A 24,289-nucleotide genomic window follows, 5' to 3' on the forward strand; every position below is an offset into this window, starting at 1 on the left:
GCTGGGGAAACGGAAGTCTTGGAGGAGGTGGGGGGCGTGGGTGGTGTCTCGAACGTATGTGGGGAGTTCCTGGGCTAGGGGGGATAGGACAGTGTCGAGGTAGGTAGAGATTAGATTAGATTAGATTAGAATACTTACAGTGTGGAAACAGGCCCTTTGGCCCAACAAGTCCACACCGACCCTCCGAAGAGCAACCCACCCAGACCCATTCCCCTAGATTTACCCCTCCACCTAACACCATGGGCAATTTAGCATGGCCAATTCACCTAATCTGCACATTTTTGGAAATGTGGGAGGAAACCGGAGCACCCGGAGGAAACCCACGCAGACACAGGGAGAACATGCAAACTCCACACAGACAGTTGCCTGAGGCAGGAATTGAAGAGCGTGCTGAGACAATGGGTCGGCCAGGGTGGTCAGGCTTGTGAATCTTGGGAAGGAGGTAGAACCGGGCAGTGCGGGGTTCCCGGACTATGAGGTTGGAAGCTGTGGGTGGGAGATCTCCTGAGGTGATGAGGTTCTGTATGGTCTGGGAGATGATGGTTTGGTGATGGGGGCTGGGGTCATGGTTGAGGGGGCGGTAGGAAAACCTACCACAAGTGGCAAGTAACATTCATGCCTCACAAATGTCAGGCTACAACCATCACCAATAAGGGACAATCATACTACAGCCTATTGACAAATCCCCCACTAATCATAATCCTGGGGATTATTATTGACCGGAAACTCAACTGGACTCAGCACATATTCACAGTGGCTAAAACAGCAGGTCAGAGGATAGGAATACAGTGGGGAGTAACCCACCTCCTCATTCCCCAAAGCCTCCACAGCATGTACAAGGCACAAGTCAGGAGCGTGATGGAATACTCCCTGTTTGCTTGATTGGGTGTGGATCCAACAACACTCCAGAAACTTGGCACCATTCAGGACAAAGCAGCCGTTTCATTGGCATTACATCCACAAACATCAACTCCCTCCACCACTGACACTCAGACGTAGGAATGTATACTATTTACAAGATGCACTACAGAAATTCACCCAAGATCCTCAGACAGCAAACCCATGACTACTTCCATCTAGAAGGACCAGGACAGCAGATACATGGAATCATGACGTTCAAATTCCACTCCAAGCCACTCACCATCCTGAACTGGAAACACATCGCCATTCCTTCAGTTGCTAGAATTTTTGAATCCTTGAATTCCCTCCTTAGTGGCATTGTGGGCTACCCACAACAAATGGACTACAGCGGTTCAAGAAGGCCGCTCACCACCACCTTCTCAAGGGCAATCAAGGATAGACAATAGATACTGGCCAGCCACTAATGCCCACATCCCACAAATGAATGAAAAAAAGTTTGTCAATGCAGGCACACGGAAGTTGTGGCGCCTGCCAAAGGCCTCATCTTAAGGAGCTGTCTTGCTTCCTCTGATGACACTACCTTTATAATTTTGGCTTTACAGCTTGTGGTCAGTTTAATATCAAACTAGCATTTTCAATACTATATTTGAAAAGCACTGTGTTCGTCTGTAGCTAAATTTAATTACGGTTCTTGAATGTCACAGGAACTGATTAGTCCTGCAAAACTTTAGTTGGAAAGCTGAAAACTTATGAAGGAATGCAGTCAAACAAATGCTTCAATTTTTCCTGAGGGAAACATAGAAAAACTGTTAAAAATACCAAAATGAAAATGTACTTCCTCTCAGCAAAGTGCTTTTTATTCTTGCAGCTGCTGCTAAAATATCAGCAAAGCTATCACCATTCCTTTTTTCTCTTTGCATTTCATCTAAAATTTCACTGCATGTATTTGCCCTTCTCCCTAGAAAGCTCCAAAGCTTAGTCTGTTAACTGTGCTAGAAAATGAATTCTAGCTTTCTTGTTTCCAGAGTTTATATGATCGGTTGAACCTGAGAATATTCTTATAACACAAACAATAATTTCCTGCTCTTTGCAGCAATCTATCCCCACTTCTTCAATCATGACTTCCCCATTTCCGATAATAGCATGTATCCAATTTGTGGTGCTCACAAGCACTGAAAGCTGCAGAATTAGTGGTTTAGTTACTGAACAAGTAACCTGGATAGAATCAGAACCCAGATAATAACTCCTCAAATCCTAACATGGCAGTTTGGGAATTGAATTCAGTTTTAAAAAAAATGGAACAAAGCTAGGTGCAGTAAAATTTGGTCATAGAAACCAAAATGATTCAACATCCTTTTGGGAGGAAATATATCATCCTTATCTGGCTTTGCTTAGATCTGAATCAACATCATGCTGGCTATTAACTGCCCATTCAATTGTACCATAGGAACCGGAGTAGGCCATTTAGTTGACAAAACTTTATCAATCTCAGGCTTAAAATAATTACTTTCTTTGCAGTATTGATAAACATGGCCATGTTTGACTTGGTCAGGGCAACTAGGAATGGCTATGAAATAATACCCACAGCCAAGAAATAGTCAATTAGGAAGTGAATTTGTCAATGCTCATCCAGACAGCTAAATGCAACTTTATATGGAAATGCATGTCCTGCTGATCAGAGAGAGAGAGAGACTAGAATGGAGTTTTGTTCATTTCACTTAGTCCACTTTCATCATGGCCATAAGTCATCGATAAGTCAGAAGATCAATCCAACTCATCCTTCTAACTAGAGGGAGTCTTTCAATGTCTTGAAACCTATATTATAGAAAATCTGTTTCCATTAAGAGCTATACACTTATAACACTGTAAGGCATCAAACTATGATAAAAGTACAGGAACATGGTTATATTGTGGCCACCATATAACTCAAGGTATGCAGCCAAGATGATTCACGACAATTAACAAATTAAAGACGTTCTATACCATTTCTATACTAAATACAAATTTCTGAAAGCTTTTACTAATTATAAACAGAGTGAGCAAATTCATCTCCCAACACATGAAGTCTTTGTGGTTGCTGGTTCACAGTGGGGGTTACCATATTCATGCATTTTGCATGATCATCTATCCTGTCATTTTGAATCATGGAATTATACAATAGTAACAGAACAAAAGGTGATCATTCAGCCTGGAGTGCCTGTGTCACTTTCTGCAACACAGCTCATCCCACTCCCCAACTTTTTCCCAGAGCTCTCAAGAATTTTCAATTCATAGAATTATCCAATTTCCACCTGAAAGCCACAATTGAAATGGCCCCTGCCATATCCAGATCCTAACTCCTCACTGCGTAAAAACATTTTTTCCTCATGTCATATTTGGTTCTTTTGTTATTCATTATAAGTCAGGGTTCTCTGGTTCCAGTTCCTTCTGCCAATGGGAAATTACTTTCCATGTGCTCAGTCCAAATCTCTGATGATTTTGTTGAATCTGCTCTTTTATAAGGTAAACACCTCTAGATTCTTTATCCACACACATAATTGACATCCATTGTCCTTGAAACAATTCACGCATATTGTTTTGCCGCTACCTTTAATACTTCCATATTCTTTTTAAAGTATGGTGCCTAGAATTGAATATATTACTCCAGTTGAGGTAGAACCAGCATTTAATAACGGTTCAGCATAACTTTCTTATTTTTGCACTGTATGCTGCTATTTATAAAAACATGCAAGACTAACCACTTTCAATGATGTATGAATATGTAACCTCACATTCCTGAACTCCTGGACCCCTTTTAGAATGGATTCTTATTTTCTGTATTGCCTCTCCTTGTCTTACCACAAAAAATATATCACTTCCTTCTTTTCCACATAAACGTTTGTTTGCTACATCAACCTGGGGGCAGCACGGTGGCTCAGTAGTTAGCACTGCTGCCTCACAGCACCAGGGTCCCAAGTTTAATTCCAGCCTCGGGTGACTGTCTGTGTGGAGTTTGCATATTCTCCCAGTATCTGCAGGGGTTTCCTCCGGGTGCTCCGGTTTCCTCCCACAGTCCAAAAGATGTGCAGGTTAGGTGAATTGGCCATGCTAAATTGCCCATAGTGTTAGGTGCATTAGTCAGAGGGAAATGGGTCTGGATGGGTTACTCTTCGGAGGGTCGGTGTGGACTGGTTGGGCCGAAGGGCCTGTATCCACGCTGTAGGGAATCTAAACCTGTCTTTATTCTCCAAGTCTAATTCACAGTATTTCCAAATGTAATGATGCAACTTCAATTTTGAAACTGTACTCTATACACTCAAATCTAGCTGAAGAAAATATGGTTGAAGAAAAGCAATGGTCCTAATATGACTCCTGAGAAAAAATTCCAATACTGAGTTATTAATTCTATTGCTTCTGTCCTCTTTCTCCACTCTGGTCCTGAACATGGCAGTTTCCACAGAAGTTTTGATCAAGGAAAATTAACAGAACAACTCAAGATTCTGTCTTTCCCGTGTTTGGTAAGAATCCCAGGGAGATAGCCCAACAAATACTTACAGGTTTGTAATGTTTTTAGGAATATTTATACAAATTAAAAGAGAGTCAGTGGCTGGATCACTGATTTGCAATGCAGAGTTTCGTTAACGACTTGGGTACAATTCCTACACCAGCTGAGGATACCATGAAAGACACTCCCTCTCAACCTCTCCACTTCCCTGAGCCAACCCTCAGGTTAAACCACCAACAGCCTGTCTCTCTCATGAGACTATGGACTGGTAAGGCAATGATGAAAAAAGGGAAAAGAAAGCTAAACCAACAAAACAAAGGAGAAAACACTTCACAGCAATGAATGGATCAGAATCAGCTTCCTAGTCTGTATACATAACACAGGAGAAGCAGTTATCATCAAACTGGAAGATCTTTTCCCAATCAGATTAACAATATCGTAAATAGAATGTTTGAATATATGTGCATGTGCAACTTTATACCTCTAGCTGTTACATTCTTGCTGCAAAATCCACTCCAAATGATAAAGAAAGCAATTTTGACAGTAAGGGAGTCAGGGAACTTTATAAACCTGCTTATAAAGGACATCTTGGAGAATGGTGTCCATAATGTTAGCCAGAATCCTTGAATTCAATAAGTGCACGCTTAGGGTAGAACCTTTAAAACACAGCTTAATATGTTGATGATAAAATGCATTACGAGGTAGTTTACTCGGTTTAAAAGCTTTTCCTTCGATCCATGCCCTTTGTACTTATACAGCACAATCAACTTTTACTACTTCACATAACATCCAAGAAAGATTTTACCTCTTAATCCTTGCCCCATTCACAACTCAATTGGTCATCCCAGAACACTTCAACACAGTAACCAAGTACAAGCACAGAGACAAATTGATTTTGTCAGTTATAACATAAAGAAATCAAATGTGCTTTAGAAGCTAACATTGCATCTTGGTACAAATTAATTAAACTTGAAGTTTTGGGTTGAGAATGTAATGAAACGACTGTATTTTCTGATAACAATGAAAGCCAAACTGAAAAACGACAAATGCAAAGGGTCTATTAAAAATTGATATCACAGTATTACCCACATCCTGATTTATAGCAGTACTGAGTAAAACCTATAATATGCCTGTCATTTTTTTTCTCTGCAGTGATAATCATAAACTAAAGGAATTAAGTCCCTGTTCCTGGAGCGATGTGGAACTGGTTTCAACTGACACTGACAATTACACTGATGATTAAGCTTCCATGGCATAACAAAGATGGTTGTACCCCTAACGTGGGGCTATTGATATATTACTGATATATGCAGGATGTTCTGTTATAGGAGTGCACTACTGACACATTCAAGCCAGAAAGTTCCTGTGTTCAAAGCAAATGAGCCCAGTCAACTTCAGTTTGTTGGACTCAGAATGTGAAAAGGGCCAACGTAGCAGTTCAACATCCCTGCTGTCATGTCAGCGTGTGGAAATTGCATAAAGACAACCACAGGATTCTAAAATGAGGCTTTCCTCAGATCAATAGTGTGTCAGCGCATCAACCCAAGGTTCACAAAGAAAACAAAAGGTACTGGAGCAGTTCAAGAATCCTTGGAATCATTGAGAAGAAAATGGCAATGCCTTAACCATAGAACACCAATAAAAAGATTAACAAGGCTATTGCTAGTGAGTGAAATATCTCTTAATTATTGCCAATGAAAGAAATTCTACCAAAAGATTTTAGCGCTGGAGAGAGATTTGTGGGCATCCAGTCAGAGGATACATATCAAAATTCCAATTTTGATTTTATTTTGAACTAATTTAGCAGTCACTATTTTATGGCTCATGGTTTATGGCAGCCTGTCATGTGCTCATTTCACAGAAAAGAGAAACAGTTCATCATTGTGAAATGAAAAACTACACTGATTGTTCACACCATGCCTCCTGTAGACAGACAACTATTATGTAAAAAAATCTTTCGGTGGACTATCATTTCATCATTGCAAAGAAATCCTAAGGTGTGCAGCAGTAATAAGGATCAGATTGTTATCACAGGTGTGCAGAGAGGGTGTAAATCTGTAGTAAAAGCAGAAATTAAAAGTCAAACAAATGAGGGATTGAAAATATATCTGAAATGAAAGACCAGAGTTTAAATACCAGTCTCAACTAGTCTTTGGACTCATGTTTCCCTGAAAGTCATACAAACAAGGAACAAGAGTAGCCTGCTCTGCCATTCAACAAGCTCATGACTGATCTGATTTTAACCTCAACTCTACATTCCTGCACATCCCCAATAATCTTTCATCGTGATGGTAAACAAAAATCCATCTGCCACAAAGATATTTGAAGATTCTGTATCCATTGCCTTCTGAGGAAGGAATTCCAAAGACTCTCACTCCTGAGAGAAAAAAAATGCCTCCTCATGAATGTTAAACGGGCAACAACTTATTTTTAAACTATGGCCCCCTAGTCATTAAAGGGCAGAGCCAGGAAAAATAAAACCAATAAGAGAAGCCTCTATTTTCATAATCAAGTAGGTCTTTTAATGAATCAACCAAGAAACTCCACAGAGTGCATGGGTTAACAGGGAAGGAAAGACATAACCAAAGTTACAAATAACCTTTTTTTCTTGCCATAAAGCAATAATTTCTTTTAGGATCATTACCAATCATTAAAGGGAAAGTAATACTCTTTCAGCCAACATACCCATTTTGAACTTACAAATGACAACAGAGGAACCTACTTATTAACCTAACCAAAGCTCAATTCTGATCTGCCTTTCCTTCTATATAATCTGCACCTTAGTGTAAAATTAGCTTGCTTCACCTCATTCAGTGTTGAAATTAACATCAATTATTCAATAGGTACATTAAACTAAACCATAAAAATTGATTACCCCTTAAAGATGTCAAGGGACTGCATTTAATTAACAAATGGCATGGGGAAGGTTGTGTTTAATGGAGGTCACGAATACTTCGATCATAAACAGCAAACGGCCAGTTTAAATGAAGTGGAATTCCAAACAACAATCAGGACTTTGCTATAAACATCGATAGCTTTGGAGTTACTGCTTTTCTGACCATTTCAAATGTGTTATATTCTAACATGCTTTATTTGCAGTGTACTACTATAATTAATATTTGCCAAACCATTCACAAGAGTGCATCTCAGCTAATTGTCCAATATTCTATTTTCACTCCATATCAGAAGTGACAAAACTAAGTGACAATCTTGTCACAGAATCATACTACACAGAAACAGATTCTTCAGATCAACCAATCCATGCTGACCATAATCCCAAACAAAACCACTCCCACCTGTCAGCTCTTGGCTCATACCCTTCCAAACATCTCTTATTCATGTACAAATCCAAATGTCTTTTAAATGTTGTAATTGTACCCACATCCACCACTGCCTCTAGACGTTCATTCCACACACAAACCACTCACTGTGTTAAACACTTGCCCCTCATCTTTTTTTAAATCTTTCTCTTCTCACCTTAAAAAATGCCACCAGTCTTGAAATCCCCACCCTAAGCCTTTCACCTTATCTATATCCCTCATGAGTTTATAAACCTCTATAAAGGTCACTCCTCAGCCTGTTACACTCCAATGAAAAGCGTCCCAGCTTGTCTGGCCTCTCTTTATAACTCAAACCTTCCATTCCCAGCAAGATACTGATAAATCTTTTCTGACCCCTCCTCAGCTTAATAATATCCTTCTTATAACAGGACATCCAGAACTGCACACAGTACCCCAGAAGAGGCCTCACCAACATCCTGAACAAGCTCAACATAACATCCCAACTTCTTACTTAAAGGTCTGAGCAATAAGAGCAAGTGTGCTAAACGCCTTCTTAACCATCCAACAAGTATGGATTATGGTTATGCCAAAACATCAAACCAAATAAACAGGAATTGATGAGAAAATATTATAAACTTTTAAATTTATGAACTATTTCTCTGATTTTGTACAATGATACAAATTGTTATTCATAAACGTTATAACAACCATAGCACTTCGCATTTACATATCTTCAAGTTGCAAAAGTCCAGCATTTATTGTCAACAACATGGATGAGGTAACCACGCCCATGCCACCATTCCATTGAATGAAATTCTCTTAGGAAAGCAGATAAACTGGATTAAGTCTTATTTCAGTTAGCACACCTTTAAATAGCTATTTTATTATTGCCCATGTTGCAAAGTTTTATCCTTCATACATATATTAGTCTTGGCCTTTTACCTAATTGTTTCAAGCACAGATATTCATGCTTTCTACGTCTTGTTTCCACTATGTAACAAAAGCATGAGAGTTTGCACATATCCATTTGCCTCACTTTTCAAAGGATCAAATCAAACTACTGCAAACCTTAATGCTCTGACAGAAAATAAAACTGCCATTAAAATGAATGATTTTTTTAATGAAAAAGATCTCTCAGCACGGACAATGCATTAAATAAGGAACTTTCCCCACACACTACAAGACCAACACTGAACATATTTCATTGAAATGAACACAGCCTAGACAGATGATTTGGCTGAATGATACTGTAAATGACACTTTGTATTGGTCAGGAATGATATTGCTATTGTACTTTATACAGACTATTCATTTTAAACATCTTTGGGTTTGGATTTATATTCCACAAATGGGTTGATCTGGCAATTCACCGAATGAAATATGGTTTGTCCATGACTGAAACAGAAACTTTCCATAACTGGTCTTCAAGAGACAATTCTTCATGAATTCTGCAAACAGAATAATCTGTATGGTGACCCCAATGGTTCAATAAGTTTATACAGTGAGTAATCAAATAATAAAGAGCTGACCCTACCACATTTAAATCATCATTCTACGCTGAGTTCGCTGGCCTAGCAGCATGCGTATTACAATTCCCTCTACTGAAAGCAAGTATGGGTATTGGGAAAGGCCAAGAATTGGCCTCAGCTGCAAATTCATCAACAAATACAAATATTCTAACACTGATCACGTAGGGTCAGAAATCAAGAAGGGTTAAAAGGTAGTTCAGGGCAGCCTGAGGCGCCGAATTTTACAAAAGCTCTATTGCTCAGTCACTCACCCCCACAATGATATTAGGCTGTAGGTAGCCTTAACAAGTAGAGAGTGAAACATCAGTTTTGAATGTCAGGCAGGGAGATACAGAGGTGGAATGGTTCTATGAGCAGTCCACAACAGGCTGTTAATTTTACCCTTACAACAACATTGGTGGAAAAACAATTCTCCCACTCTCATCTGTTTGCTTCTGCCCAGCACATTACAGCAGTGGAGGCAGGTTGAGATCTTTAAGTGGCAAATTAGTAGCCTCAATGGCCTAAGAATCAGTGGGCAAGTGGGACCCTTAACCTTCCCTGAGTTATTGGGACTGAGTTGCGATTAGGCAGAAATGATGTGTGCTACCCACCCATCATCTCTTACATACCACATGGCCACTAGCAGGTGTATACTTATTTCCTTTAGGCCAATTTCAATTTCTAGTGTCTTTCAACAATCCTTCCATTTGGCCCAAACTTTCCAGGATGCAATTACCAGCAGCAAGAATACTTTGGCGACTCTCCAAAATATTTGGCTTGGTTTCTAACAAAAATAATTAACCCTGCTTTCCCAAAGCAGTAGCTGCTTTGTCTCCACCAATAACTGTTCTTTGTCTGCGAGATACTATGAAAATCTCCTAATCCTCTATCATCAAAATGGTTCATGTTCGGGTTTTTCTCCCGATTACATGAGAACGTTTCTGAGTGGAGGTGTTTATCCACAATTCTCTGCTGTACATTGAGTGAAAGGTACATTTCAAAACATAACCTCTTGAATGGTTCAATGTTCATGACATAATCCTCCACAGCTCCAGAATAACTCTCTATCCTAACACTACTCTTTTACTCTTCAGTCTTCTTGGTTCCTATCTCCCTCCTAACTACTAGTCCAGTTTTTGATGCTCCCTGCTGTTCTAATTTATGGCCAGCGAGCCTTCCTGTTGGCCAAAATCATCCACACCCAACAACTGATTAAGCCCATCAACCTGTCCAGTGACTAAGTGGAAAATGGAGTAAATGACACAAAATTTTGGAGGGTTTTCAGTTTCACCTTACCTCTCTTCCACAAATTATTCGACATCCTCAAAATAAAGGCACAACCAATTGAGACAGAATCAGTTTGTTTACATCCTTGTGATATTATCAAAAGTTCCTAGATTTTGAAGATCTCAGACGATTATAGAATCTCGAGTGTGGAAGCAGAATTTTCAGCCATCAAATCCACACTGTCCCTCTGAATAGCATCCCACCCAGACTCACCCCCTTACCCTATCCCTGTAACTGTGGCTCCATGATTAGCCTCACACAACTAGGGACATGGGTTCAATTTCACCCTTGAGTGGCTGTGTGGAGTTTGCACACTCTCTGTGTCTGTGTGGGTTTCAGCCAGATGATATGGTTTCCTCCCACAGTCCAAAGGTGTGCAGGTTAGGTGGATTGGCCATGCTAAATTGCCCATAGTGGCCAGGGATGTGCAGGCTAAATGGACTTGCTTTGGGAAATACAGGATCACAGGGATAAGTTCGCGTGGGTCCAGATGGGATGTTCTTCCAGAGGGATAGTGTGGACCTGATGGGCCAAATGGCTCGCTTTCACATTGTAGAGATTCTATGATACAATCTTGACTGAATCAAATTTTAAAAAGAACCAGCAATCAACTTGCACCAATGCTTTGGGAGAAACATTGAACAAAAATCTGAACTATTTCTGTTATTTAAATTGCTTTGGTACTGTAAAATCATATCGGTTCCAAATTACAAAAATAAATAAGGCAAATCACTGTCATCTGAAATTTTTTGTATTTCATTATGGCCATTGGACTCTGTTGGTTCACTGGAACATAGAAGCCCAGGCTATTCAGCCCATCAAGTCCACACCGACCCTCTGGAGGAGCATCCCACCCAGATCCACCCCTCTCCCCTATCCCTGTAACCCTACATTTCCCATGGTTAATCCACTTGACCTGCACATCTTTGGACTGTGGGAGGAAACCGATAAACCCGGAGGAAACCCATGTTGACACAGGGAAATGCGAAAACTCCATACACAGTCACCCAAGAGCTGGAATCAAACCCGGGTCCCTGGCACTGTGAGACAGCAGTGCTAAGCATTGAGCCACTGTGCTGCCATAGTTTTATATTGTTTTAACCATATGTAACTAAACTCAAGTAATAGCAATTGGATGTTCAAATGGTGGTTTGAATACAAAAGAAACGGTTCAAAGTTTGTGCAAAGATTTGTAGCTCGGGTGCTCGTTGTTGTGGTTCTGTTCGCCAAGCTGGGAATTTATGTTGCAGACGTTTCGTCCCCTGTCTAGGTGACATCCTCGATGCTTGGGAGCCTCCCAGGCTTCACAGGAGGCTCCCAAGCACTGAGGATGTCACCTAGACAGGGGACGAAATGTCTGCAACACAAATTCCCAGCTCGGCAAACAGAACCACAACAAAAGAAACGGAGCTGATACTGTATCAGAATGGCTCAACAAATTAATCAAAATGGAACATGTTTGTCAACTCAACATCCTAAACCTAATCCTGACTATTTGGTTTGACCCAAAAACATTGTACAACCGTATTGCATATATAATACTCCCATCGTTATCTTTTTCCTCTCTTTGTAACAGGTTTTAGCATTCAAAACGTATCTTGTCCAGAGACTTGGAGCTACTGCTCTCTAGTGCTAATGTACTTGCAAATGTTTCTATTACAATAATATGAATTTAAGCAAACACTAAAATGACTCAAAACACAATTTTCCATCGTTGTAACATATGAATGGTTATTCCAAGACTAGTGATCTGGATAACAAGCCCAGTACTTCTCAGAGAATGAAATTAGAATGCGAATTGGAATTTACAATTATTTGGATTATTACATGATTTCTTAAATCTAAAATTTAACTTGGAACACAGTGAAAGTTCAATATATCCCAGCAAAGTGTCATTGCCTTTAGGGCAAGGGGAATTTTCTTTTTAAAGAAATGCATTTCATTTAAAAGTTGCAACGTTCATTAAAGGTTCAAAATTACATTAGGTTAATTCATTCAGCTATAACTATTTTGACAGGGAAGTTAATGTACTTGATGAAAATGAATGAATAAAGGCCAAAAGAAGAAAAAAACTAAAGCATAAATAAATAGTGGGAGTGAACGAGAGACAGCTACAGGAAGAGCAAAAGATTTTTTTTTTAAATCCAAAAAAAAACAACCAACAACTTTTTAAAAATCTCGATTTTCTGAGGTGAAAAGTGCTTTTGTGATCTCACTAACATAAATATGTTTTATGGAAAGGATAAAAATAAGATTAGAGCTGAAAGATAGGGGTGGAGGCCATACTCAACATAAAAATCATATGTCTCAAAGAGTCTGTCTAAAATTCTCCAGCCATGAAGGAGCCTTACTAGATCTGGAATAGTATTCAATTACTAAATGGTGTTGAACTATACAGGGAATTAAGACTATTAAGCTGATCTTACAAACAGAAAATATCCATGCGAAGACTTATTTATTGATTCAGAACATTAGGAATTTTTTAAACTCAAAATAGATGCACAATCTTGAGCATCTGCCTGAATTTTTAACACACACATTCTAATAGGGAAATTTCCAAATGGTAGTGCACATTCATAAAAATCAACTCCCCTAAGAGAAAGATCAATATCTGACACAAAAGAAAGAAGTGAGTTTCTTGGAAGCAGCTTTACCAATGGATGATCCACTTGAGATGAGAAAAGATAATAAGACCAAAAAAGCTGGTCCATCAAGAAGAATTAAAGATGAAACCATCAAAGCGATAACTGTTGATTAAGCTTGCAAGAGACATAAAACTGTTTTGCAAAAGTACAGAGAGAAACAAAGAATGGAGGAGTTATAATCCAGGTAACCTAAGATCTATTGCTTATTCTATAGAAGCACATCAATCATCTTTTTCTTTTTTGTCAGAAAACCACAACATTTTTTTTTGCAGAGATGATTTATTATACTTCAAAACATCTAAGAATTAAAATGGAAACATGTGTGGGCTCTTTGAGCAGCTTATAGAACTGCGTCTACTTTAAAAAGAAGGCTCCAGGGTACGGAAGTTCAGTATTATCCACCAGATACTACGGGTATGCGAATGAGTAAGATTAGAGTCAATAACAATTCTCCAGACATAACAGATCACATTCTACAAGGCTCCATCAATGGCCTGAATGTTTCATGCACATGGCTCCATTCCAGAAGTCCCGGTTATCAAAGCACAATGTTGCCATGGTTTTTGGCAAAAAAATATTAGGACCATTTTCATAAACCAAAGATATTTCCTGGCTCATGACATTCTAGTGCTTGAGGCAAAGTATATGGGAGAAGTGCATTGCAACTAACTTATTCACACATTCATACTATAAAACACCTTCAGCATTCAAAAGATGGGATTCCATTCCTTAGATTAATGTAGACATTTTAAGAGTAAATCCCAATTTGCATTGTTCTCCAGGGCTCTGCCCTTCATAGAGGCTAAATGACTGAACAGCCAGAGGAAAAGAAGCAGCAAAGCGCTGAAGAGGATGGCAAGAGATGACCATAAGAATAAAATTATGTCTGCTAAATAGCTTCTCTGACTGCTGCAATCATTGGGTGGGGTCTAAATGCGGAAATGTTCAATAAGTACTGATCGCCACAAAAAGAATGAATCAAGGGAAATGAGCATTCACATGAAAGATTCTGCTTCTATGCTTGTAGACCACTATACATCAATGAAATGGTAGCCATTTCACAATGTTATTACTTGCTGTTAGCATTTTTTGACAACATCTTTTCCTGTATCCTGCTTAGAACAGTTACGAGCCAAAGGCTGAAAGACATGATAGAGGTCTGTGACCACTTGTCTGGAAGGACTCAAAGCAGCTGTAACTGTGATATCACTGATAGAGATATCCTTCTTCTTGAGCTGATCTCCTAGTCTGGCTACAGGGGTGGATACAGGTCAGACAGAACTTGCATTCACCAATAAACCTAACAATATCGATTTATTCAAACAGACAGGATAACATTATTTTCATTCAGGAGAGACAGAATAAAGGGATATCTGCTCCCGAAGTTGAAAGTATAAAAAATACAAAAATATAAGTCAATAGAAATACTTATAGCTTGATGTTAACAAGTTGTCCAATATCATAGATATTGATGTAATGCAATTTTAAATATCATAAATATTCTGACAGGTTTCAATAATATATTTTGTCTAACTATAACTATTCAAGAAGTGTCAAGTTAACACAGCGATATGACTCTTCCCTCTAAAGCAGGAGGTGATGGCAGAAGTCACATTAAAAGATTTGAGTACATTTCTATGCTGATAATCTGATGTATCATTGAGGGAATATTGCGTATTTGGAGGTATATTTTGGACTTGCTATTAAACTTGGCCTTATTTGTCTCTTTAGCTTGAAACAAGGAAAAGAAATTCATAAGATGCCAAATTTATTTATGTTCCTGCGTGCTTCAGAAACCTGTGGACAAATAAGATCTGTGGACAAAAATAGAGATATTTGAAATGTGAATGCTAAGACATATTTAAAATTCTCGTGAAAGATAAGAGAAAAAGGAAAAGTGGCTTGAAACTGCAGGAGTAAAAAGAGATCTAAAAAGTGACAGCAAAAAAATGTCACAATTTTAGTCTTTTGCTAAGAACTGAAAAGCTATGGAGATCTCTTCTATGGAGGGGACAAAGTAGGGGCAGCAGAAAGAGGGGACAAACGTGATGTAGTTGGATTATAGACATCACAAAATAATTGAAGACCAGCCTCGGCGGATCTGTGATAATGGTGTAAGACAGACAAACCTGACATACTGAAAGAACATGGGGAAGAGCAGCTACAAATAGGACAGAATGATATGTCGCTTCAGGTGAATACTTAAATATCATGGGCTAATATTTTAAGATGAGAAATTTCTTTTGAGATCTTGACCAATTTTTATCTCTCAATATCAAATGGATTAGCTGGTCACTATCTTACTATTACTCGTGAGACCTTGATATATGCAAACTGACTACCGTATTTGCTAGGCGAAAGTGAGGACATGCTGGAGATTAGAGTCAAGATTAGAGTGGTGCCGGAAATGCACAGCAGGTCAGGCAGCATCCAGGGAGCAGGAAAATCCACATTTTGGGAGCCCAGCTCCTGCTCGAAACGTCAATTTTCCTTCTCCTCGGATGCTGCCTGACCTGCGGTGAATTTCCAGCACCACTTTAATCTTCACTACCATATTTGCCTACTAATTAAGTGACTACAATTCAAAAACATTTAATTCTCTACATAAAAAGCAAGATCTATCGTTCAAGTTGCTAAGCAAGTACAGAAATGTTCCTTTAGCTGCAAAGATTCAATTGAAACAGACAGGCTTCCATAACAACACAAGTTTTATAAGAGTTGTTGTGGTTCTGTTCGCCGAGCTGGAAGTTTTTGTTGCAAACGTTTCGTCCCCTGGCTAGGCGACATCATCAGTGCTTGGGAGCCTCCTGCGAAGCGCTTCTTTGATGTTTCCTCCGATGTTTATAGTGGTCTGTCCCTGCCGCTTCCGGTTGTCAGTTTCAGCTGTCCGCTGTCGTGGTTGGTATATTGGGTACCCAGCACTGATGATGTCGCCTAGCCAGGGGACGAAACGTTTGCAACAAAAACTTCCAGCTCGGCGAACAGAACCACAACAACGAGCACCCGAGCTACAAATCTTCGCACAAACTTTTTATAAGAGTGTTCAACTTTAGCTTCTGGATTTCGCCATTTAAACAAAATTGAACACATTAATGAACGGAGTCTGTGTATAGTTTTAAAGCAATGCAACTGCCCACTTGTCACAGTAGTATTCCATGAGAAATGTGTGCAAAATATGCCTCAGAACTCTTGCACCCAAGGCAGGAGGCACTCAACATTACGTTATCAGTTCCAATTTATCAGGAGAATTTAACATAACTGATCAGACATTCATCTGGATTTATGCACACGCACCTGACCAAATGAAATTTACATCAAAATTATGTGTCACAAAAGCATACTAAATTTCCTTTCTTTGTCTTTTTTGCCAGAGTATATATATAACTGAGACACCAAAAAGGTGTTTTACTGCATTGGGAGTAGATCTGTAACCAAGGCTCACAATCTAGATTAACAGGAATTGAGAGATGAATTATGTGTCAGGATATATATACATTTTGACTAAAGAAACTGAATATTTCAATTTGGAAAGGAGGCATCTGAGAGCTGGTCTTATAAAGACTTGGAAGGTTGTTAAAAACATAGAAATAATTGACTTGGAATTTTACTGTAAACCATATGAGCAGAACTAGGTGTTGTAGGTTCACATTAGAAAGGGGAACCTTTTGGACAGATGTCAACACAAAAATCTTGGAATATTTTCAAAAACGGTGGTGGAGACTAGGATCTCTCTGGATGGAGGAGGCAGATGTCCTTCCTTGCCATGATTAGCTTTTGACTTCATTTATTCTTGCATATATACTTTGCTACTGCAATTCTCTAGCAGTTCAGAAAGTAATAAAGGTTTATGTTCTCCTCAGTTGATTGAAATAGTTCAAAGTTTCTGCTAAAAGTATAGCATTGGAAATTTGTTACAGATTTGATAGGAGTCATAAGTTCCAGACTCGAATCTTTCAATTGCATAAATGAGAGAGTTGATCATTACCTTGCTGGTTCCTCCACTTTGACACATTGCAGGATTGTTTCACTATTAAGAGACCTAAAATAAAAAAAACGTTAATTACAGCAAGTTATTTAATTATGTGAAAAATAAACAGACCAAGCACTTCAAACTGTGTTGAAGCTCTTAATTCATTATTTTCCCACTTTTTTTCTTCTTGGAAAGCATCGACTCACTTGAAAGAATAGTGCTGGCACTCCATAGATGCAAGCGGTCATTCTTTGAGTGAAAAAATAATGGTGACAGGCTCTTCATCCTTGATGAACACCACTTTTATTCCTGGTGCAGTTTTTACCTATCAAGAGGCTAATCTTTCAGATGGAATCTGTAAATGCTGAGCACAATTAGGATCCTAAGTTGTTCTTTCTGTTACAGGGCCAAATAGGCAAATACAATGCTACTGATCTTTTCAAGATCAGTCAATTCAATGCAGATCTTAGAGGTTTTCTGGTCCATACAATCTAGAACTATTCCTGGGCACTTTGATGGGGCAAGCTCTTAATTTTTGCAATATATTCATTGTGCAAATTTCACTGTCTGCTGCACTCCTGTCACAAGAACTGAACAGATCTGTTGAACTAAATGCTTTATTTGTACATTATTTTTAAAAAGCAGAGTTTTAAATATTTCAACACTCGAGGTTTGAGAAACTCCAATATTGAACATATTGCAGCTTAAAAGCTGGTACAGCTCCATGCTATGGTAAAATCAGTCACTGATGTGCAATACAAAATCTGAAGCTTCCTTTTTTACTAAACAGTAGGAAAAAAAAACCGACACAATGAGCTTTAGTCAAGCATCTGGCTGTAGGCCATTATAAGCCAGTTTCGGCTCAGGATTGTGCAATGAATTGTTGAATGCACAATGACAAGATTGGTATCAATGTGTTATATACATTATGTTTTGAATAACTAGCTTCAATTAAAAAAAACTTTTGGTACAACAAAGAATAAAATGAAATTGTTCTGGATTCTGGCACTCAAGAGGAAACCATAGTATCACCATGGTTTTGAACGTTATGCTATTTTCAAACTAGCAAAGTTTGCAACTTAATTTTACATATTACAACAATTACCAGTAAATGTTCATTACATATTCCAGCCGATTAAACATTTGAATAGTAGTTGTACTTGAGGAAATGAGCTAAAATAATCCTACTGTAATGAATTAACAAATAGTTTATTAAAAGAATCCAAGTTAATTAAATGAGAAGACAATTGACCATTGCTACTTACCTACTCCATTTTTAGGGTAACAGCATGAAAATGGGTGAAGAGCTAAATATTTCACACCACAAGCAATCATGAAATTCAAATTTCTACTTGATGCTGACTTTTCATACATACTGAAGTATCATTACTCAGATGAGCATCTCAAGATATTTTACTACTTTAAAGATGTTATATGAATACAAGTTGCTGTCCCTCAAATCTTAACGTACTTAGTTATCTAGGTTTACTAAATCAGTCCAGATTACCAAAGTATTTTTTATCCCAGATTATACATTTCACCACATTGATAATCAAAATTCCACATTTCGCACTAAAATATCTGTATTGGTTTTTGTCAGCACACTCTTACAATACATCCTGTCTTCCAGAAGTAGCATAAACTTAGTGAGTCATAGTGTGTAGTATAATTCTAAGAGAACATCTCACAAAGTTATTCCATCCTCTGAAATATATTTTTAGCATCTAAGAACAGTAAGGGGTGGTCGCTGAACCAAGTGAGCATGGTGTGGCATGCTGAAGGGACATTGAACATAATCTTTCTATGGACAAATCTTTTTGAACATTCTATACATAAAAGGTTCAGGATGAGCTTTAAATGCCATGCCAGAAATTTGAAATCAATTTAACAGAGACAGGTGTCTGTAATAAGCACAGCTCAAAGCATGCTTCCCTTTTTCTCTGAAATCAAAAATGTTGCATTGTGAGCTACATATGGAGAACCTCATGATAAAGAGAATCTAATTCTGGAGACAGCCCTTTTAGAAATGCTCTAAGTCCAATACGCCCTATGTTTGACAGTACATTTGTTTGGTTTGATTTATTTCTTATTAAGTCATAAAAAAGTCCAGTGTCTCTTCTTTTCCCAGTTGAGGCAAGTGAACTTGGTACAGTATTCTTGAATAAAGGTATTAATTTCAGACTTAGTTTTCTGCAGAATTCTTACTCAATTGCTTTGGGATCAGACATTGCTGCATGATTGTCAGTCAGAAGTTAAAAAAAGGTCCCATTAGAATGTTGCTCCCTTACAAAGTATACAATATTAAGAGATAGTTTTATTAGACTTTTTATACAGTGAAGCCATTATGTTCTGATTTGACTACCAGAAGAATCTAGATTTCTCCTGGCACTTTACAACAGAATTGCCAAATCATTAGGAAGGTAAGATTTGGATTGTTGTTTCGAGGTGAATTTCTCTCTCCCAAATTATGGCTAAACAGACTTTATTTTTCCTGATCGAATATATCATGGAACAATGCTTTTATACTTCTCCAGGACAGAATGAGGGTCACTTACCATCACTTACAAAGTTTGTCTGTTTGAAATATTAATAAGGGATGATATTGGAGACACCTAAAGACAACTTATCGAATCCTCCAGTGATGCCTTATTAGTTTGGATACGAATAACTATACACTGACGAATGCTGATGCTTGTTTAAAATACAGTTAGACCTTCTCATGACCGACCAAACATCATTGACCTAAAACATTGTGTTGAATTTCCCCAGCCCCTTGGATTTGGGATTGGAGGCGAGAGGGCAGGAAAATAAGAGGCTTACCAATGTTGACCCAGTGTTAGAGTCCAGATCTCATTAGGAAATCCAGCCCATCAACACAGTTTCTCTCCAGAATGCTGCCATAGCTGAACATTCTTACTTTCTGTTCTTATTTCAGATTCCCAGCATCTACAGCACTATTTTAGAATTAACCTTGTACTTGTGAAGTGGAATTGTGAGGTGATGTAATTGGTTCTGGAAAGGAACTAAAAGTATTGGATTAGAAGGTGAAATTATGGTCATCGGGGCTTAATTTTTGATGCGCAATAACTCAAAGATGTTCAACTGTTCTTCTTTATTGCTTTTTCTCATCATGATGTGCGCAGTGTTTGTGCACAGGGTTTGAACGTTGTGTGAATCTTAGGTATTGTTTAAGTTGCAGTCTGAGGTGAGGTGTCGGACCAGGGTGAGAACGATGTTGGTAATAAAGTTGGGGGAGTCGAGGTTAAGATATGTTCAAAAAGGATAATTGTTAACAGTTGAAAGCATCCAATGCAATTAGCTATCTTATAGAGTCACAGAGTTGTACATCAATGAAAAAGGCCCTTTTCTTCTCTGTCAACTTAGAAACTGAGGAGTTATTTTCTGTTTAGTCATTTGTGGAGTATGGGCATCAGTGGATAAACTAATATTCCTTCTCTAATTACCCTTAATTTGGTTTTGTCACTATTTAATACAACGGAGTGGTTAGTAAGGACATTTCAAACTGCATTTCAAGAGTTACATGTAGGCCAAACCAGGAAAGAATGGCAGATTTTGTTCCATAAAAGGACATTACTGACCAAGGTGAGGTTTTACAGTCACCGTTAAATCAGTTTTTAATCCAGATTTATATGTTGAACCTAATTCAGCATTACTAGTTCAGTGACATTAACATTACACAACTGACTTCCCTCAATGGATGGCAAAAGTGAGGACTACAGATGCTGGAGATTACAGACGAGAGTGTGGTACTGGAAAAGCAAAGCAGATCAGGCAGTATCCGAGGAGCAAGAAAATCGACGTTTTGGGCAAAAGCCCTGCATCAGGAATGGCTGATGAAGGGCTTTTCCCCGAAACGTCGATTTTCTTGCTTCTCGAATGCTGCCTGACCTGATATGCTTTTCCAGCACCACACTCTCGATTCCCTTAATGGATGGCCAGCCCTCTACGTTTGGAGGATTATCTCTAATTTCCTTCACATTGATAGCTGAGCACAGCCCCTAAACTGTTGACTTCCTTTTCCAACAATCTCCACTTTTCAATTTTCCATAAAGTTGTTACTTATAACTCTTTGAACTAGATTTTGATAATCTGTTTTAATATCTTTTCAAATGGCTCAAATTCTGACCGGTAGTGTTCTTGTGAACTATCATGTTAGAAGAGAATGAAAATGCAAATTATAACAGTAGTACTGAGTTGTAACAGTAGTCTGAGAAATTGTCCCATCCAATGTTTGATTTAGCTCTCAAAGTTAGTCAGTTGGGTCTCCTGATGGAGATTACATTCATGGATTTGTCACAGAAAAGGCAAACATCTTTAATTCCTTGAAAGGTAAGATGCCACTTGTGTTCACATACCACTGTATCAATAATACTTGGTCTAGCATAAAACTAAAAAGTTTGTTTTCAAGGATGATACCAAAAATGAGAGGTTATGGAAGGCTGAAGGATGTTGCAATAAAGATCTATATAACAGAGAAATGTTTTGATAATACAGATACAGAATGTATTTCAATTCATGGGAAAGATTGGAACTAGAAGTCATCACCATAAGATTGCCACCAAGAATCAGAGGGAATTTAAAAAAAACTTCTTTGCCCAGAGAATGGGTGAATTTGAAATGTGCTGAAGTGACCAGTATAGATACATTTAAATGGAGGCTAAAAACACAATTGATGGAGAAGGGAAGAGAACCATTGCTGAGAGGTTATGGCGTAGTGCTAATATTACTGGGTTAGCCATACAGACCCTCAGCCAATGTTCTAGGGACATGGTTTCAAATCATGGCAGCAGAGGGTGAAATTTGAATTCAATAAAATCTGGAATAAACAGCTTGCCTAATAGTGACCATTGTTGATGATCAGTGGAACCTATCAGATCACGGAAGGAAATTTGCCATCCACACCTGATCTGGCCTACAAGTAACTCCAGAACTACAGCATTGTGGTTGACTCTTCGCTGTTCTCTGTAGAATTAGGGTTGAGCAATAGATGCTGGTCTAGACAGAGACACCCACATCTTGTGAAAAAATAAAAACAAAAAATTGAAGTACTGGTAGAAACTAGAGTGCAGCATAAATACTGATGGCCTGTTTGTGTATTATGTGATCCACATATGCTCGTTATTGATTTCTGGAACATGATCATTTTCAGATATTTAATTAAAAGATTTCATACCAGGTTAGTCTACCGTCTAAGCATAGGTGGCTGGATTCCTATTCATTAAAATGCCAAGCAACTACCCCCACTTGGAAGGTTTATTAAAGGGTTGTAAAAGCAAATTATTGCAGCATGATTGCAACCTTCTTGTAGCCAGTCATTTTAACACAGTGTCCTGTCCGCATGCCCACTCGTCTTGTCCTCGGCATGCCGTAGTGCTCCAGTAAATCATAGCACAAACTAGAGAATCAACATCTTAACTTCAGACTAGGCACTTTACAAACTTCTAGACTTAATATTGAGTTCAACATCTTCAACTTGTGAACTAACTCCCATTCCTTCCCTTTCTTTAATCTTTACCTGTTACATTCTCTTTCACCCTCTCTCTCCTCCCCACACTCCACTGGACTGTCTGTTCTTTCAAGACTGGCAGTTAGACACATCATTGTTCTGCCATTCTCACATTCAGATCACTTAATCTGGACTATCAGCATCCTTTCTCCCCCAGCATTCAACAGTATTCCCCCAACTAAAGCATAAGTGCTGCCCCCTCCACACTTCACATCAGGTCTGATGAAGAATCATCTAGGCTCGAAACATTAGGTGCTCTCTTTCCATGGATGTTGCCTGACCCCCTGTGATCTGCAACATTTGTTGTTTCTAATAAAGGGTTGTATCTACAAGGAACATCTTACCATAATCCATACTTCCTCCGTAAACTGAACAATGATTTCAATTTTAGAAACATTCACATGTTGGTGGACGTAGTCGGATGGCCCCATGCAGATTTGGCTATGTTCGGAGGTGTGGCTAGTGAATACAATTCACTAATTCCATCAAAAATCTGTCACAATATTTGGAGCCTCTGTTCTTTCATTTGGAAAAATTTCTCTTTCTTCATGTTTTTCACACCACCTCCACTACAGCAATCTTTCCTGTCTCCTGTCTAATGTTCCCTTCCCTACCGGCTCTAAATATAAACTGTTATTTCGCTGTTTTCCAATGGTCCGGAATGCTTTAGTTTAGTCCAATACAATGAGAAAATATATCTATCTATATTTAAAATGCCAAAAGTCCAAAATAAACAGATGGAAGCAATACTTTATACTGCACTATCCTGGCTAACATTCTGAATGAACTACTGACTCTGCACATATACTTCAAATAAAGCAGAATTTTTTATTGCAGTTCTCAAGAATTTAGCTTGTTTTATGACCATCACTGTTGGCAGTTTTGTATTAAAGGAACAATTCTTCCACGATATCAGCAGAATAATACTATATCAACAAAAAACATCTGGCTTTGTTTAGTACTGCCTAGTAAATCTGACACATCAAAAAATTCATTTACCAGAACAAGTGATTCATTTCTGAAGCACTACTTTCATTTCCAGAATTTTCACCAGGAAATGTCAGACTTTCAAGTGACCTACCTGTATACTTCTATTTCATCACACATCAAACAAGATGACAACAGTAACTCAGTCATTAGTGGACTATATCTGGCCAGAATGCATCCAAGTACAAAATGAATAGATGTTTTTGCTGTCTGTCTTTACTTACATTACTGGTATTGATCTTTAAACCTGCAAACGTTAAATTCAAATTTCAGATTGGGTTTACATACTTAAAATTAATGAATTTGAATACAGGTTACATTTTAAAGTTACAAGAATAAAATAGGTCAATAAGCCCAAACAGTTCTTGTCAGCATTTACCTGCTACATGAATGAATATCTCTAATCATATTTACCTATTCTGTTCCCAAATCCTTGCACCCTTTTAAATCGCTCATCTATCAATTTAACCTCGACAACTGATATAGCTTCTGCCTCATTCATTAACCATGAAAGGGAATTTCATGGCATCTTAACTTTTATGTGTTTGAAATCTCTAACATGGAGGAAAAAACAATGACTGCAGATGCTGGAAACCAGATTCTGGATCAGTGGTGCTGGAAGAGCACAGCAGTTCAGGCAGCATCCAAGGAGCAGCGAAATCGACGTTTCGGGCAAAAGCCCTTCATCAGGAATAAAGGCAGTGAGCCTGAAGCGTGGAGAGATAAGCTAGAGGAG

The 24,289-nt window shown here is 38.4% G+C and overlaps 1 protein-coding gene across 4 annotated transcripts in view; it reads right to left on the reverse strand.

The window, feature by feature from the left end:
* The window catches only part of raraa (retinoic acid receptor, alpha a), a 580,457-nt gene that overhangs the window by 382,389 nt on the left and 173,779 nt on the right, over positions 1-24,289 (reverse strand). For 2 of the 4 annotated variants that reach the window (XM_043674897.1, XM_043674909.1), the window contains one exon: positions 17,055-17,108. The exons of the other annotated variants lie outside the window; for them this stretch is intronic. In XM_043674897.1, coding sequence (XP_043530832.1) covers positions 17,055-17,108 — 54 coding nt within the window. The remainder of the gene's footprint in view (positions 1-17,054; positions 17,109-24,289) is intronic. 4 annotated transcript variants of the gene reach the window in all.

Source organism: Chiloscyllium plagiosum, chromosome 33, assembly GCF_004010195.1.
Source record: "Chiloscyllium plagiosum isolate BGI_BamShark_2017 chromosome 33, ASM401019v2, whole genome shotgun sequence".
NCBI lineage: Eukaryota > Metazoa > Chordata > Chondrichthyes > Orectolobiformes > Hemiscylliidae > Chiloscyllium > Chiloscyllium plagiosum.